Source organism: Xenopus laevis, chromosome 4L (genome assembly GCF_017654675.1).
Source record: "Xenopus laevis strain J_2021 chromosome 4L, Xenopus_laevis_v10.1, whole genome shotgun sequence".
NCBI classification, from domain to species: domain Eukaryota; kingdom Metazoa; phylum Chordata; class Amphibia; order Anura; family Pipidae; genus Xenopus; species Xenopus laevis.
The window spans coordinates 91,668,509-91,686,543 of NC_054377.1; the positions used below are offsets into that span (position 1 = coordinate 91,668,509).

An 18,035-nucleotide genomic window follows, 5' to 3' on the forward strand; every position below is an offset into this window, starting at 1 on the left:
ACAAGGCATGGTTAAAGCAAGGCAGATCAAGGTCATAGCAGGACTGGAACTGGAGTAGGAACAGGCAAGGCAAGGTTTAAAGCAAGAGTGGATCAGAACAATGCAAGGTTCAGGATAAGACAGGACAAGGCAGAGAAGGGTTCAGACAAGACAAGGCAGAATAAGGAAGCTGGCTAGAGCAGGAACCTTAGCTTGAGGCAATGCCACAGTGCTAATGTAGGTCAATGCTCAGGCAAGGAGGATGAAGAGGGCTGGCTTTATATAGGGCAGGGTCTGGCTTGATTGGCTGACCTCAACCCACCAATCAGGCTGCTGCTAGGCTAGGGCTGCAAAGGCCAGGTAATAGGTAGTGAGCAACCCTGCAGGCTTCTCACCTGGCCCAATGGCCCATGCCTTTGGGGAAGGACACCTCAAGCAGGTAACACCTAACATCATATCATTTAAACATTATTATTATAAACATCAGTTCATGCAGTGCTTTACCGAGGTTACACATCATTCACAGCAGTCCCTGCCCCAATAATAATTAGGAGGCAATAACAACATTGCAGCAGATATCAAAAGAGTCAAAAGCAGCCCATTCTCAATCTTGTGGTTGTTATCTGCCTGTTACCAGTACACAGTGAAGTGGCTTCTCCTCCAAGTGCACATACTGCGTAGCAAGCCCACCCTGATCTCTTTTTGCACAAGAACACATTTCCCAACATATTAACAGCAGAACACATAGCATTTGCCACCAATATGAGGAAAAATATTTGTTACTAAGATCGCAATTCCTATGCACTGTGCAGCCCAGCTTATTTCATATAATAAAAGTGGCATAACTTTAGGGGTCTTGGCTCCCACCCCGACAAAATCACAGGTGACCTTCACTGTTAGTCACTTGTGGGCCCCCTACAGAAGAAGCAAATTTATAGTTACTCCACTGTATAATAGCATGCAGCACATAGCACATTAAAAATCCTCATGTTGCATCGTGACCATAAAAAATGAATTGATTAATTAATACATAACAAATAATTAATTATTTGTTATGTATTCATTAGGCCGTTTCTATATCAAAGACAATGTCTTGGTAATTGATATCTGTTACTTAAAAAAATGCAAATATGACCACGAAAAAAAAGATCTTAGAAAAAGAAATAAAAAAAACTTGAGATTTATTGACTTTAAGCATTCAACCTCAGAACAACAGACATTAAATAGATTACAGATGCTGTAGTGTTTTTTCCCATGAACTAATCCCAATGCACTTAGCACATTTGTTTCAAATTAAAAGTGTACAATTTAAAGGAAACTAAACCAGACACTAATTCCAAATTTTTGTTGCAAATGTTATATATACATATATTAAATATACCCATCCATAGTGATATTTGTAAATAACACATTTCAATGCCAGGACTTATTCACAGGCACACATATGTAAAACATCTAGTCACTTTTTTCCAGACTTGCTCCCTCTCAGGTACTATGCAGCATATGCTGCCTCTTAGATACATGGCTGTATTCTCCTTTCATTACTAAACTGTACCAAATCCTCAAAAAGGTTAGTAAATATGGGTGGTGGACTGGCAGGTGTTATATTTAAATAATTTGTCTTTCATATTCCCAAATGTGCCAAATGTTAGGCACCCTTAATGATTATAATCTCTTGCCAGAAACCCTGGGCTGGTACTCCCGTTAGCAGATAACTGCACTGACCCAGGGCATTTCTGTACAAGGTAATTTGGCTAGGTCTTCCTTTCTGCAGGCCTGGGCCGTTGCATGGGAAGTAGTGAAAAAGTTGACTTTATGGGGGTTATTTATCAAGGTCTGAATTTATCTCAATATTGGCTGCTACAAACTCCGATCTAAGCCGCTAGGGTTTTAATGCTTATTTATTATTTAATTTTCCCAAAACTTTGCTTTGAGGTAAAATCAAATTTTCATGATTTTTTCATTGTTTTCACCCGAAACCTCAGAATTTTGCCTGAAACCTCCGAAAACTTCGGGGTTTGGCACGAGACCCAGTGCAAATCAATAAAATCATTGGGACTTCTCCCATTGACTTATATGGAACCTTGACAGGTCTGAGATGCCAAGATTTCAGATTTGCAGTTTTCCAGCCTCGTGGTTTAATAAATTCTGAAAAATTCGCTATTTTTTAAAAGCCCGATTTTATATAAAAAAAATCATGAATTTTTCGTGATTTTTGCATACGTGGATTAGTAAATAACCCCCTAAGTGTCTAGTATCAGTTTTCACTCTAATGCATATGTGCCTGCCCAGACTGGACCGAAAAGAATAGGTAAGAAGCCAAAGAACATGGCAACGAGGATATGCTATAGAAATACCCTAGGCTGGTGCAGTTTTTTAACGAAAAGGAACACCAGCCAAGGGAATCAGGTGAGAGATTATGGGGGGTGCCAAACATTTTGCCCCCTTCCCAGTGATTGTATATTTGTTCTCCTTTGACGGAGAACTAAAGCTTAACAAAGAAGTACAGTAGAAATGCTGTACATGTGTTCTGTGCTTCTGTACCAGCCCAAGGGAACCCCAGCACGTTTAGTAGTAGTTTAGTCACGATACAAGTTTGATAAGTACTTAATTCTGCTTCTTGACATGACAGCTCAGACAACAGTGCAATTTGCATCAGCCCTGTAGCGCTGGTTTGTATGACAGCTTAAGTGAGGCAAATCTAATTTTTTACTTGATAATTTGTGATGACCCCTAAACATAGCTTGAACAGCTGCTTAGAGCACACCGAGCTTGTGCAGTGTCACTGACATACCTAATAAAATCCAAAATGGTGGTCTTCTGTGCATTGGATGCTGCACCCTTAAGTTGGAACATTACGCTAAGGGGCAGATTTATCAAAATGTATGATTAGAGCTTGCTACAGAAAAACTCAACGACTTTCTTTTCAGTCCTAAGGGATTTTTAGAATTTATCAATGGGTGAAAGTTTCCCATTTGATAAATAAGATTGTAAAAATCCCATAGTAATGAGTGAGCTCTTATCTTACATTATGATATATCTGCCCCTAAGCATATAATATATGGCATTTTATTCAAAATTATTTTAATGGTTAAATCTCCTTTAAAATGCTCAGGTGTAGTCCTTGCATCTTAAATAAAGCCATGCGTCACAATTACAGTAATCATCCATTGAAACCAGGTAAATTCTACTTATGAATGTATGAATTGTTTTTATTGATAACACTGTCAGACCTGTCTGAATTCACTGAATCCCACTATAAAAAATGGTGTAAAAAAGTGGGAACACACCATTTTTTTAAGTTGACTTTTCAAACTAACGCCTCTGTTCACACCAGAATGTCTGGTTAGTTTTAATGCCATTTAAGGTACGGGTCCTTTTATCCAGAATGCTTGGAACCTGGAGTTTTCTGAATAAGGGTATTTTCTAATTTGGATCACCACACCTTAGGTCTGCAAAAAAATCAGTTTCACATTAAATAAACCAAATAGGATTGGTTTGCCTCCAATAAGGATTAATTATATTATTATCACAGAGAAAAGAAAGTCATTTAAAAAAAATGTAATTATTTGATTTTGGGAGATGGGCTTCCTGTAATTCAGAGCTTTCTGGGTAACAGGTTTCCAAATAACAGTTCCCATCTGTGCCCTTAGTGTTTTAGTTGAACTGGTGGAGGAAATTATTGTAAGGCGATGTAAAATATGAATATGGTGCCAGGGAGATGGGATAGTATGGGTTGATGCAGAATAGGGTATTGTGTAGCCTAAACTATGCAGGAAATAAGGAGAAAAACAAGAAAGTTCTTCACACAGAACAAGTCAGCGCTGCCGTGACCCAGTATTTGTTTAGCAGGAGTAGACTTGCCTGGGGAAATTTGGCATGTCCCTTAATGTGTTTTAGGCTCCTTGCCATGGAAATACAAGTTTAACCTGGAAGGTATTTTATGTTTAAAAACCATTTCTAGCCTCTCTTATCCAAGTACTAATAACATGGGATGCATTGGAAAAAACTATATATAGTAACAGCTGGTTCAGCGTCAATTACACCCAAAAGAAGGTTGGGTGAATTTGACCAAATCTGGTATTATCAGTCATTGGCCAAAACTGTAACTTTGTATGTAGGGTATGTGGTCTCATGTGGCCCCAGATCAGCAAGAACACTTCTGATGTATGGGAGGAGCAGTGTCTGTAAAACGCAAATTTTCCCCTCCTGGAGGATGATCTGTATCCAGGCTTTCTGACATTTTGTCGCAGATTATGTCCACCAGGCGCTCAAACACTTGCTTCACCTGGATGTTCTCTTTAGCACTAGCTTCAAAAAACTCAAAGCCTGAAAAAATAAATAAATAAAAACAAGAGAATTGGAAGTGAGAAACATCGTAAAATGAGAGTTGGAAAGCTAAATGCGTATTTCTTATATAGCAGTTTATTTTTTCATGTTTAACGTATACAATTGTTATATACTGTTTTTTTAGGTAAAAAATTATGTAGAACAATCACTATAAACCACATTAAAGTTGATGTTATAATTGTTTAATTGCTATTATTGTTTAATTAGTTATCCAATAAGTATGACTTATCATTAGCTTATAGCCTTGTTTGTGGAAACAAAATGTAATCCCTATCACAAAGCTGTGGAACAAAGATGGTGCTATGTATATATGTACAGTCATATGAAAAAGTTTGGGAACCCCTCTCAGCCTGCATAATACAGTAACTTACTCCACTTTCAATAAAAAAGATAACAGTGGTATGTCTTTTATTTCCCAGGAACATCTGAGTACTGGGGTGTTTTCTGAACAAAGATTTTTAGTGAAGAAGTATTCAGTTAATTCAATTAAATCAAATGTGAAAAACTGACAGTGCTAAAATTTTGAATGTATTTGAATGCATGTAACTGCTCAATACTGATTACTGGCAACACCAAATTGGTTGGATTAGCGTGTTAAGCCTTGAACTTCATAGGCAGGTGTGTCCAATCATGAGGAAAGGTATTTAAGGTGGCCAATTGCAAGTTGTGCTTCTGTTTGACTCTCCTCTGAAGAGTGACAGAATGGGATCCTCAAAACAACTCTCAAAAGATCTGAAAACAAACATAGTTCAGTATCATGGTTTAGGAGAAGGCTACAAAAAGCTATCTCAGAGGTTTAAACTGTCAGTTTCAACTGTCAGGAATGTGATCAGGAAATGGAAGGCCACAGGCACAGTTGCTGTAAAACCCAGGTCTGGCAGGCCAAGAAAAATACAGGAGCGGCATATGCGAAGGATTGTGAGAATGGTTACAGACAACCCAACGATCACCTCCAAAGACCTGCAAGAACATCTTACTGCAGATGGTGTATCTGTACATCGTTCAGCGCAATTTGCACAAAGAACATCTGTATGGCAGGGTGATGAGAAAGAAGCCCTTTCTGCACTCACGCTACAAACAGAGTCGCTTGCTGTATGCAAAATCTCATTTAGACAAGCCACAAAGTGCTTTGGACTGATGAGACAAAAATTTCGTTACTTGGTCATAACAAAAAGCACTTTGCATTGCGGAAGAAGAACACAGCATTACAAGAAAAACACCTGCTACCTACTGTCAAATTTGGTGGAGATTCATTATTCAGGATAATGTTCAAGCATCAGTCACAAAGTTGAAGTAACTCAGGGGTTGCATATTCCAACAAGACAATGATCCTAAACACACTTCGAAATCTACAAAGGCATTTATGCAGAGAGAGAAATACAATATTCTAGAATGGCCGTCACAGTCCCCTGACTTGAATATCATCGAAAATCTATTGGATAATTCGAAGCAGACTGTCCATCAAATTTAACTGAACTGGAGAGATTTTGTTTGGATGAATGGTCAAAAATACCATCCAGAATCCAGACACTCATCAAAGGCTATAGGATGCATCTAGAGGCTGTTACATTTGCAAAAGGAGGCTCAACTAAGTATTGATGTAATATCTCTGTTGGGATGCCCAAATGTAGGCACCTGTCTAATTTTGTTATGATCCATATTGCATATTTTCTGTTAATCCAATAAACTTTATGTCACTGCTGAAATACTACTGTTTCCATAAGGCATGTTATACATTAAAAAGAAGTTGCTACTTTGAAAGCTCAGCCAATGATAAACAAAACGCCTCAAGCGTTCCCAAACTTTTTCATATGACTGTATTCAAAAGGATTTCTTACAGTATATCTGATGAAACTCCATTTACTGTTAATATATCTCTCCAAACATAGATATCCAAGCTCCAGATCAAAATATATGGGTTAAAGCAATGTGATTGGTTAATCTGACCCGATTTTCTTTATGAAAATTCACAAAACAGCCTCTATGGGCTGAGTCTATGGGTGTTTTTGCAGCGAAACACAGCTAAATATTTTACTCAACATTGTTCAGGATAACATACCAGCACATGTAACAAACATCATGGCTGGTGCAACAAAATTAGCAAAAAGGAAAGGGATTCTTTAAAGACTGCGTAAAAAATGAATCATGTGTAGGGGTGGGGTGTGTGTGCTGTGCTATCCACAGGGAAGGAGGCATATTTATTTAAGGGTATATTTTTATATGACTTACATTTTTCACATATGAGTTATGAGTAATATCCCTGCAGCGAGCACCAACCTTTTGGTTTTATGATGTGCTACCACTATTAATGTGGACATGGTTTTAAAAGTTCTTGTGGTAACATGGGTGTGGAGTTTAATGGGTTTAAAGGGAGTGTAGTTTAAAACAGGGAGTGATCAACATTGGCTTCCATTATCAGCCCTCCATCACATAGGCCAGAAAAATTCCGCCCCCCGGGGACCACAGAAGTTGGACAGCACTAGTATAAAGGACCTAGCATAAACTGTTCCCAGATAACAAATATCTTGGCAAATATGCAAAAAAGATATATCAGTTCATTTAAATGTAAACATCATTTTAACCTTTCTTTTTAAGGTGGGATTATTGGCATGAGACTAGGCGATTTCCTTTTCTCTGTAATAATAACCTTTAGTGCTTATATCATTAGTAGCAGACTTAAGGTATGGAGATCCAAAATACAGAAAGATCCCTTATCTGGAAAACTCCAGGTCCAAGGCATTTTGGCTAAAAGATCCCATAACTAGGGGAGGCCTAGTCTGAACGCCAGTTAGTGTTTCTCAGGAGAAGCCAATATGCTCGCCTAGTTAAAGCTGAAAGAGTGCTTGAGGGTCAATTAGAGTGAGATTTGGGTTAAAAATGTACGCTATCTTAAATGTCTTTGAAACTGAATGATACCTTCCTATATCTATAATCTTTGTATAAACTAAGGGCTCTGACCAAAGTTTGGATCTTGGGGCTTGAACTGGAAAAGCCTGACAGCTGAAATCACTGCTTTAGAGAAAGGACTTAATTACAGATAGTAGGGAATGACCTGAACCACACTAAATCTGAAAGCTAAACAAGAGCATTAACTTACTCCATATCAATAGATCTCTGCAAAGATATGGTGAGACATATGTCAGGAATTCAATTACAAAGCATCTATTGTAAATTATTCTCATTTAATTAAACCACATTCTCATCACAATACTGCTGCAGGCAAACAGGTTTTAACATGTAAATAAAGTAATAAAGTACACTATATACTAGAGCAAATTAAACTGGGTGGGTAAAAAAGTATGGGTTTGCAAGGGCAGGGTCTTCTGATATTTGGCAGCACATCAAACAAATTATATATCTGAACTTGGTGCATAAGAAAAGCTTTCACACTAAGTTCTCTTAATTACTGTTGGAGGGATACAGGCTTTGGTTGAATTCCATAACAGGTTATGTTGGCAAACCTTCTTATCACTTACATAATCAATTTGAAGGAGTGCACACCCCTAAAATAATAAAGTTGGTAGGCTGTCTGTCTCTTTCACTAGATATATTACTACATGTGTGCCTGAACAATCTATTTAGAATCAGTAATGATATATGAAATTAATAAGTAATAACCCAATATGCCGTTTAAGATTGGAGCAATATAGTCTTATACTATCTGCAGCTAGGGGTTGCCACCTTTTCTGGGAAAAAATACCGGCCTTTCTATATATATTTATCTTTTTTCCCTATTGATAACATTGGGATCAGTCATAATTTTTACCGGCCGGGCCGGTATAATACCAGCCAGGTAGCAACCCTATCTGCAGCCCACTGCTTTTATATTGTCAGGATATTCCTTTGTAACCTCTTATAACTCTATATCTTAATACAGGAGTATATTTCTGTTATTGTGATCACCATACCATAAGCCTGATAAAAATAATGTAAACATTAATAGACCCAATAGAATTGTTTTACCATCCATATGGATGTATGCATCTTAGTTACAATGAAATACCAGGTACTGTTTAATTATTACAGAGACAAAGGAAATATTTTTTTTAAAAAATAGAATGACTTGCGATAAATGGGCAACATGGATGACGGAGAAGTAAAATGGTTAAAGGAGACAAAATTTTCCATAGAAGTAAAATGGAAAAAGTAGTAAAAGCAAGATGATGATTTTGGAACATGAGAAAGCTTGGAGAAGGGAATCAGTTTAAAAAATGGAATGGGGGTCAGGAGAAGGTAAAAGAGAGGGGGGGGGAGAACAGCACTTGGGAATTTAAAGAGTAAATAAAGGAAAATTGCATGAAAGGGAAGGGGAGAATGCCACATGGAGTAAGGTAAGAAAAGGGGGCCAGAAAGATAGATTGGCACACATACATTTTAAAAATAAATTAGCAGAAAAATAGAATATTTGGAAAGGAAAAAAGAAGGGAGTTAAGGAAACATGACGAAAATAGTAAAATATACAAGAGAAAAAGTTAAAAGTAACAATAAGTGCATTATTAGAAACAGGGCAGCCATCAGGGGGGGACAGGGGGGAGAGTTGTAGGGGGCCACACCGCACTTTCTTGATTAGCGGGGCCCCCCTGCTTTCTAAGAGTTGCTGACTTCAGGAAGGCAGGGCGGGAGCACAAGGGGAGGTATCTTCTGTCCAATATTTCCCCTTATTGATCACTGAGTTTAAGTCCCAGTTGAGCTACTCAGGGATTGGATAGCTGAGGTTTGAACTTCTCCTCCAGCTCATCCAATCACCATGCAGCTTTACCAGGACTTGAAATTCTGTGACCAATAAGGGAAGAAAATGCTGTCACTGGAAGAAGATGCAGCCACCTGTGCTCCCCTCCTCCCTTCTGTAGTTGGCTGCTCACTGACAGCAGGTGGGCCACACTAATGAAGTAAGTGTAACATGGCAGGACCACCCTAAAGGTAACCCTTTGTGGTCCCTGTTGTGTGGTGGGGCCCTGGGCACCACATTTTTTTTAAACTTCTGGGGGGGCAAGTTTTTTACATGGCCACCAATTTTCTTATAATGTGGGGGGCGGGCACCAATTTTCTTTTCCCCATGTGGGGTCCTAGCCACCAATATTTTTTAATGGGGGGCCCTGACCACAAATGTTTTTTTTAATGGAGGGGGCCCTGACCACAAATGTTTTTTTCAATGAGGGGCCCTGACCACCAATATTTTTTTATTAACATGTGGGAACCATAGCCACCAAGATTTTTTTTTTTTTAGTGTGGGGTGAGGAAGGCGGACCTGTAGGTGGGGCTTGTGATGGGCGCAGCCCAGAGAGCCCAGGAAATCTTTTCGTATGGGGCCCTGTGATTTCTGATGGCAGCCCTGATTAGAACTACAATTCACATAAATATAAAACATATAATTACAATACAGATTAAGTGCTCAGTGTCAAGTAAACAAAAGGCTAGAGGACCCTACCCTGTAGGGCTTACAGTCTAAAGGGTATGGGGAGAACGGCATATGAAGCGGGTATGTTTGCTATGTATAAAAATAGGGGTGTGGAAGCACTCTAAAGGCTAAGTAATAGTATATTTAAGTATAAAGGAAGTGCTAGTTTTAATGCACATTCCCTGGGCCCCTGTCTCAAAAGTAAGTTTACAAAACAGGGGTTTTTAGTTACAAAGTTATGATCATAAAGTTGAAAAGCCACCATACCACGTCAAGGTAAACCCCACATGGCGGTATGTTTGCTACCTGAACAGCATTTCACCATCCTAGCCAGTAAAATACCAGCCAAGGCCAGGGCTGATATATCAAATTTTAATTAACTGTAATGTAGACAGTGATTTCTGCGACAATTTGCAATTGGTTTTCATTTTTTATGTTTTTTGTTATTTAGCTTTTATGCAGCAGTACAGTTTCCGCAATCAGGTTGCTAGGGCCAACGATGTATTGATTTAAAAGAAAGACTGAAATATCAATAGGAGAGGGCCTAAATAGAAAGATTATTCATAAAAAGTAGTAGTAACAATACATTGGTAGCCTTACAGAGCATTCTTTTTAGAAGGGCTCGGTGACCCCCATTTAAAAGCTGGAAAGAGTCAGCAGAAGGAGGCAAATAATTCAAAAACTATAATAAAGAAATAATGAAGGTCAAATGAAAAGTTGCTTAGAACAAGCCATTCCATAACATACTGAAAGTTAACTTTAAGGTGAACCAAACTTTATGATATCTACTACACCCACTGAAATGTGGGCATGGAGAAATTTCCCTGAGGTGTGACATGTGCATCAGATTCCCAATAGGGACCCACCCCTACAAAACAGCCCAGCCAATGCAAACTTGCCTGGCACTGATGGCTTTATTTTGCAGGGCATTAGGAGATTTAACATGTAAAGGAACATAAAACATGGTCCTTATCTAAATGGTAATTTCTATTACATGAGTGTATAGAGAGTATTAGGGAGATGACCCCCGATCAATTTAAAGCAATGTACAAAGTCTATAAAGTACCATGCTCCCTTTATCCCTTTGCTTGGAAAACTGGGAAAAATCTGGTTACCATTCTTTACCTTTCAGTTTATATATAGTGGCTAATATTAAAAAACTGTCAATGTTATTGTCATTTGTATGTTTTCCAAGGTAATAGGATAATGTCCAGTTTGGCGACTCCTCTTCCTTATGACTCCCTGTGCAATAGCACATGCCAAATATCATCTCTGGAAAATATTATCATACTATCATACATTGAAACAGAACTGTTAAATATTTCCTGTTTTTTATAACTTGCACATAGACTCCCAACTGTAGAGAAATCATGTATTTATAATTAGTTTTGCAAGTGATTATTATGATCATGTGAAATATATTTTAACTATAATAGATGTTCTATCAAAATATGCCTGGGGTGTTCGACTTTATAACAGATCAGGCGCATTCTTTGAGAAAAATACTTGAGTTAATATTCAAAGATGATGGCTGCGTACCAAAAATATTCAAGAAGATAGATGGAACTGAATGAATTTCACAACAAAATTATGAAACAGCTCTTTTGAATAATATTTCTTTGTAATCAGCAACTTCATTTCTGTGAGCTTCATGAGGACACTTACGTTTAGGACACGGTGCTATTTCATAACACTGTCTACTGTAAAAATATTTGACTTGACTAAACCCACAGTTACATCCACACACTAAACTTTTGCAGACCTGTCAATAAGATAAACAAAATAATCAGGCAGAAGAGTTGTCTATAACAACCCTTTAATAAGGGTTATAAGCAGACATCCATCAAGAAGAACTTCACAGAATACACAGAGGGTTTTACAGTATAAACTGAAGGATACCACTCTGTTAGGGATTGTAAACCCCTGGGTGAAGACTGAAAATTGGGTCCCTATGATGTTTAAATTATGGAGACACCAAATGAAGGCTTTGTTTTGAGATTTTGCTCATTTCCAGCAATTTAACCTTAAGTCTTATCATTTAGCCAAACTGATTCTGAACCCTTGGGGGTTATTTACGAAGATCCGAATTTATCTCATATTTTATTTTAAAAAAAAATTGTTATAGGTACCTCTACCATTGACTTATACAGGACCTGGACAGGTCTAAGATGGTGGATTTCTGCAGCATCAGGGTATAATAAATGTCAAAAAAATTCTAGCTTTTTTTCCCCTCTAAAAACTCATCTGCACGGAGGGATAAGTAAAGATTTAGGGGCATTTGCCTGGGGTAGCAACTAGGCTGGGGGGGGGTCTATGTAGGGTAGGGTTTTTTTAACTTTAGGGTTTTGTTCACCTTTAAAGATTAATACTTTTTTTTCTGTGCAGTTATTGCCTAACAAGGTGAACGAGTTAGATGCTTAACCAGAGCTGGGCCAAATACCTTTGACACACAACAACAGGGTGGCAACTGTGCACCCACCTGGTATTACCACACAAAGTCAGCAACTTGATTATCAGCCATACCTAGTGACATCACTGAATGTGGCATTACTGCACATGCGCCGAAGCCTTTCCTCATCCCTGAATGCTTATTGTGCATGCACAGATCTTATTCTTTCAGAGAGACTGAAAAATGCTTTTAGTCAGGCAGGGCCTCCCGTGGGCCCCATATAAGGGCCAATAAGCTAATGACAAGGTCTGGAGGGGTCAAGTGGGTATGGGGTGAGAGAGGGGATGTCTACATGCCTTCCTAGCACTGTAGCACTCTATTCATGGAGGTACAAGTCCTATGCCCCAGGTGTTGAGTGAAAAAGTGCAAAAAACAAAGTGATTGGCACACATTTAAAAAAAATTGAACCTTTGATATTACCCCTAATGGAATGGAAAATGATACGCTGAAATCCAGCTCCAATCAGATTTTGACATGAGTTTGAATCTTGTGCATCTTTTAGGGCTGTGGATTCGGTATATAAATCTTTAGTTTATGGTATCTTTTGACTCCTCTGTTTTTAAAGGAACAGTAACACCAAAAACGGAAAGTGTTGAGCTCTTCTCCTGCTCTCCCAGCCCACCAACTTCAAATGCCAGCATCCGACTTTTGGTTTTATAGTCTTGCGTCTGCGCGCCCCGCCCCTTTTGTTACATCATTATGACGTCATCGGCGGGGCGGCGCGGGTCTATAAAAGGCCACGTAAGCGCGGGTGTGGGCAGGCGTGGGTTGCAGCAGGACGGGTACGGGTCAGGAAAACACAACTTGACCTTTGATAAATAATACCCATAATGTTCTCTTGCTCTGTACTAGTAAAACACACCGGTTTTACCAGTACATACTGACAGTATATGCTATGTTAAATTACTTTGAAATGCTTTAATTTTTTTCTTTGAAATGCTTTAATTTTTTGGTGCTACTCTTCCTTTAATATATACTAATGTATTTTCCATGTTGAATGAAAGAAGTCAAGTACACAGCATAGAAAGCAAATTTCACTGCCAAAGCTCAAAAACATAAACCACATCCTTTGGTTATTCTAAACCAAAATCTAAGTTAAACATCATAAAATAAAAACAATTGGAAAACCTAAAACACCTTATATATGAATTGAACCTGGCATATAGCAGCTGCTAAATACAATCCAAAATTACCTTAGAAACAGAACTGCTTATGCCATAACCTCCTTCATAGAAACTCTTTAATCTGATTTAATTATTCGCAGTGCTTGTGTCGGAGTTTTTGGCATTCCAGCTCCATGTACCCAAAATTGCTCCCAAATCCACAACTCTGACTCCACAGCTCTGGCATCTTTTTAAATGGCAATAATGCCAGTGCTTGGCTAATTTACTACCAGAGGAAAATTTGCACCAGTGCGGTAACCTATAGAACACACACACAGGTGTGGCAGGTGTGTAAAATAATACCACATTTAAGATCTCAAAATTCTCTTGAAATGCTTCACAGCCACAGCTTTGATTACAAAAAAAGTATACAAGGCATGTCTTTATGGTTTAATGGTTCTGTTCTGAAATTCACTCCATCCGTTTGTATTTCTTTTGGTATGTGGCCATGATCATTAAATATCAGCTTGAATGCTTTTCTCACAGATGAACCTGACGTGTTGCACTGCAGGCATAACTTGATAGTACTTCTATTATGGTTCAAATATATTTCACATGGTCATTATCAATTGCAACACACATCATAGATAACTTGATCCCTCTGTCATTGAGAGTCTTTGTCTGAAACAATCTTTGTATAACACAACACTGTTGTTTTGGAAAAGCATCCTGCTAATATAATGTCATTTTTGCCAAAAGGTCCTAATTTGTTATGGTGTTACTTATTGCTTTGGTCATTGCCTGGTTGGTTATTTACCTCCCCTGACTGCTACATAGTATAATGCAAATGCAATTTATCCTAGTTTTCATTTTTTGTTCACCTATGGAAATCTGCAATCCATTTTTTACTTTTCCTGCTACCTTTAAGAAAATGCACGTCACTTTCTGATTGTGGCTGAACCGCCATGACCTGCCATCATACTGAAAACTATAGCGCAGAAACCGCTGTTGAGCCAGAGATCTCTGCTACCAGAGTGGGCTTTGAATAGTTCTGCTAAGGCCTTATGCACTCCTGACAGCTTTACTCTGGTTCAGATTTGACCTGCATCTACAGATGGCCATACAAAGGCAGATAAAAGCTGTCTAGTTACTGGGCTAGTCCAACTATCTGGATAAAAATTGGCCACATATTGTTTTGGGCAGGTGTAAAAATCAAGTTGGGGGGAGGACCACCTTAGCTCATTGATTTATTCCTCATCCCAGTGACCCAAACACGAGGGCCAAACGATTGGATCAGCCCAATATCACCCACCTCAGGGTGGTCATATTTGGGAAAGCAGCCAACCAGCCAATTGAGCAAATTATTAAATAACTGCTATGGCAAGCTTAATCCAAAATATCACTATTACAGTGTATTTACACTTCTACGTGTATGTTTTCTTTCTACCCTCTCAGGGGCATTCTTTGATGGGGGAGGCACAACATGACAGAACTTTATCATACAAGGTTCAAAGAACAAACTGGCACCTGCAGCCCCACTTCCATAAATCCTTTGTTCCACGAGTAAGGGGGAATGCTGACACTTGCCCTGACCTACGTGTTAGACTGGAAGACTCATGGGCCCACTAGACCAAACTTACAGGGACTCCCACCACCAATCCCCCTCTGCCAGGTTTTGACTGAGATTCATAACAGGCCCTGTTATTTCAGTACACAGAGGCCCACACATCCCCCGCAGGCCCAATGAATAGTGACTGTCTATGGCATCTTACAGCAGAAACTCTAGCATTTGCCAGAATTTACAGATTGCCAGTCAGGGCCTGCTTCACGCTGATGATCATTCCTCTCCCTGCTGCCAGGCTCGTACAGAAGCTTTACATGTAGGGGACTAATAAATAGTTTCCCCATTTATTGTGCAAAGTTTGGCCACAGAAGGGCCCCTTAGGTATACAGGAGCTAGGCTCATCTTCCTAGGTCAAAGCATGACCCATAGTTTTCCCTAGTTTAGCCAATAGGTGGCACTGTGTTATAATATATAGGCTGAGCCCACATGCTCAGGGGCCATTATGCCAGTCCCCTTAATATATAGGCTGAGCACAGGTGCTCAGGGGCATTTTGCCAGTCTCCTTACTTGAGCAGGCAGGAAGGGTGCAGTGGAACATAGAAAGGGCAGGTCTAGCAAGGATAGGCTACTCAATTTAACAGATCACTCTAATAGTGATGGATAGTCAGGGATATTTAGTCAAGCAGCACAGGCTCCACTGAGTAGTGCTGAGTGGGACTAGGACCCCGGGTACTAACTGCCTAGAAGTAGGACTAAGTGTTTAGCCAGGGTTCAGGGAGATACCCTAGAGCTCTTCTTAGGGTAAAGACTAAAAGCTGGGAATGCCTCTGTCTACATTGTGTATTCTCTCTCTTACCATGTTGAGTTATATACCGACCATTGGTGCTATGTTTAGATGCCTATCCATGAATGTTCCATGTTCCTGCTTTATCTCTCATTGGACTATGTTCTTCAATATATAGGTTTTATAGATAAGAACCACTGATGCACAATTATTTTGTGCTGCATACAGTTACAGTTGCACTACACTCTGCTTCTACACCGTTATGTGGGCCCACACCTGAGTGTTTCTAGTCTCATCCAGAGCAATTATTGGTTAAAGCTGATAGCTCAGGAGTAAAGGTACCGCTCCATTTTACTATAGCCTTTCAAACAGAGGATATAAAATGTCTGAACTAATTCTATGTTGAGCTTTAGTTCTCTTTTAAGAAGTCTATGGAAGACATATGCTCTGGGTTATTGTACTTGATTAAGAGCGACCTAACAAGAATGATATGAGTTAGGAATGAGTTAGTTCCATCGACTCCACTGGAGCTTTTTGCAACAGTTTCATTTTCCAGGATGAAACAATTCAAGTAACGCTAAGGATACAGGGACTCATGTCCCTTTAATTCTTTCCTCTGCATAGTGTGATGGTTCTGCTTATAACAAATTTGTCTCAGTTAAGGTGATTAAGGTGTGGCTTGTTAATCACATGTACCAGCTGCAATCACTTTATTCCAGATCTGCAGTGAAAATGAAGGGATTGTATTGCCTAATTCTGGGTGTTCAGGCTGTCTATCCAGTGGTAAAGCCTCTCCTCTCTACAATGTAGACCAGTGCTGTCCAATTTATGTGGTAGAGAGGGCCGGAATTTTTCTAATCTACATGGTGGAGGGCTGATGACGGAAGCCAGTGTTAGCCACTCCCTGCTTTTAGACCACACCCACTTTAAACCACACCCATGTTACCGCAAAACCATGTCCACATTAATAGCACACCAAAAAACCAGATGGTTGGTGCTCACTGCAGGGATCAGAGTAGGCGGCTGTCTAGGACGCCATCATTGAGGGGGAACTTTTAATGGGGTTATTTTCATTTTTTTCATGCGTTTATTTAATAATTTGTTTCAGTAATCATGTTCACTCAGTCGAGTGGAATCCCCCTTCTTCACCTTCTCCTCTTGCCAGCAAGTAATAACTCCTTCTGTGCGGTGCGGCAGTGCAGCGCGACGTGCGTACATGCGACAATGACGTCACTGATGCAGTTGGATGGCAGAGAGAGGCAGAGAGCTGGCGGCCTACTTGGTGTGGCTCACGCTTGCAGCTCTCAGCCTTGCACAGTTGCACTGAACTGAAGACATTCTTTTTATTACTGTGAAAGTGTGAAGCTTCCTGCTGGCACAGCCAGGTACAGATTGGGCTGGGGGCAATATGATGTGATCAGATTTCTGGCTGCTGCTGACACAGGTAAAGATTGGGGGCAATATGATGGCTGCTGGAGGGCTGTATGATGGATGGCTGCTGGGCTTGCTGGTACAGGTATGGGGAGCAGTATAATGGATGGCTACTGGCACAGGTATGGGGGGGCAGTATGATGGATGGCTGCTGGGTTTGCTTGTACAGGTATGGAGGGGCAGTATGATGGATGGCTGCTGGCACAGGTACAGGGGGGCCTGTATTATGGATGTCTGCTGGGCTTGCTGGTACAGGGGGCAGTAATATAAATGAAAAAGTGTTGTACATTTTCTTACTTTCTTTATTTAAAAACCATCATTGTAAGGAGGGAAATGGTAATGCAGGATAGAGGGTGCCTAGGGTGCCAAACTACCTTGGCTTGGCACCGGCAGGGATGTCACTCATATGTGAAAAAAGTAAAGTCATATTAAGACATACCCTTAAATCCATATGCCTCCTCCTCCCCTGTGTATAATACAGTTCCCCAGCATATGATTAAACACCTTAGGGGCCCCTAACAATCATTTTCAAATGCTAACAAACCCCCAGAATAAATACCAGACTTACGTTCCATGGCAAACACAGGGTGCATAGGGAAGGCAGAACAGAGCAGGAGACAGGAAAATCCGGGCCACTCTAATATGTACTACATACAGTAACACAGTGCTGGTGCACCATTAGCATTTTGAATAACACAACATGTTTCGAGCTGTGTGGCTCTTTTTCAACACTTGAAAAAGAGCCACACAGCTCGAAACATGTTGTGTTAAAATAAAACTTGCAGCACAGCATCTGCAGTTTGGAGCCTGTTTGTTCACAACTCTAAAGATTTCGCATTTGCACCAGCCTCTACCTGGGACAGAGGCCGTGACACGGGCATTCACCGTGACCGAAAGGTACAAAAATCTCTTTTCTAGCATTTTGAATAAGGTGTGAACAGGTGAATAATGTGGGCAGTTTCAGTCTGGGTCTCAGG

General features: G+C 39.8%; 1 protein-coding gene across 1 annotated transcript in view; it reads right to left on the bottom strand.

Moving 5' to 3' along the window:
* Positions 1-1,143: 1,143 nt before the first annotated feature.
* Positions 1,144-18,035, bottom strand: part of rab3b.L (RAB3B, member RAS oncogene family L homeolog) — a 51,113-nt gene continuing 34,221 nt past the window's right edge. Inside the window, 1 exon segment of the mRNA NM_001092851.1 lies at positions 1,144-4,308. Coding sequence (NP_001086320.1) covers positions 4,127-4,308 — 182 coding nt within the window. The 3' untranslated portion in view covers positions 1,144-4,126.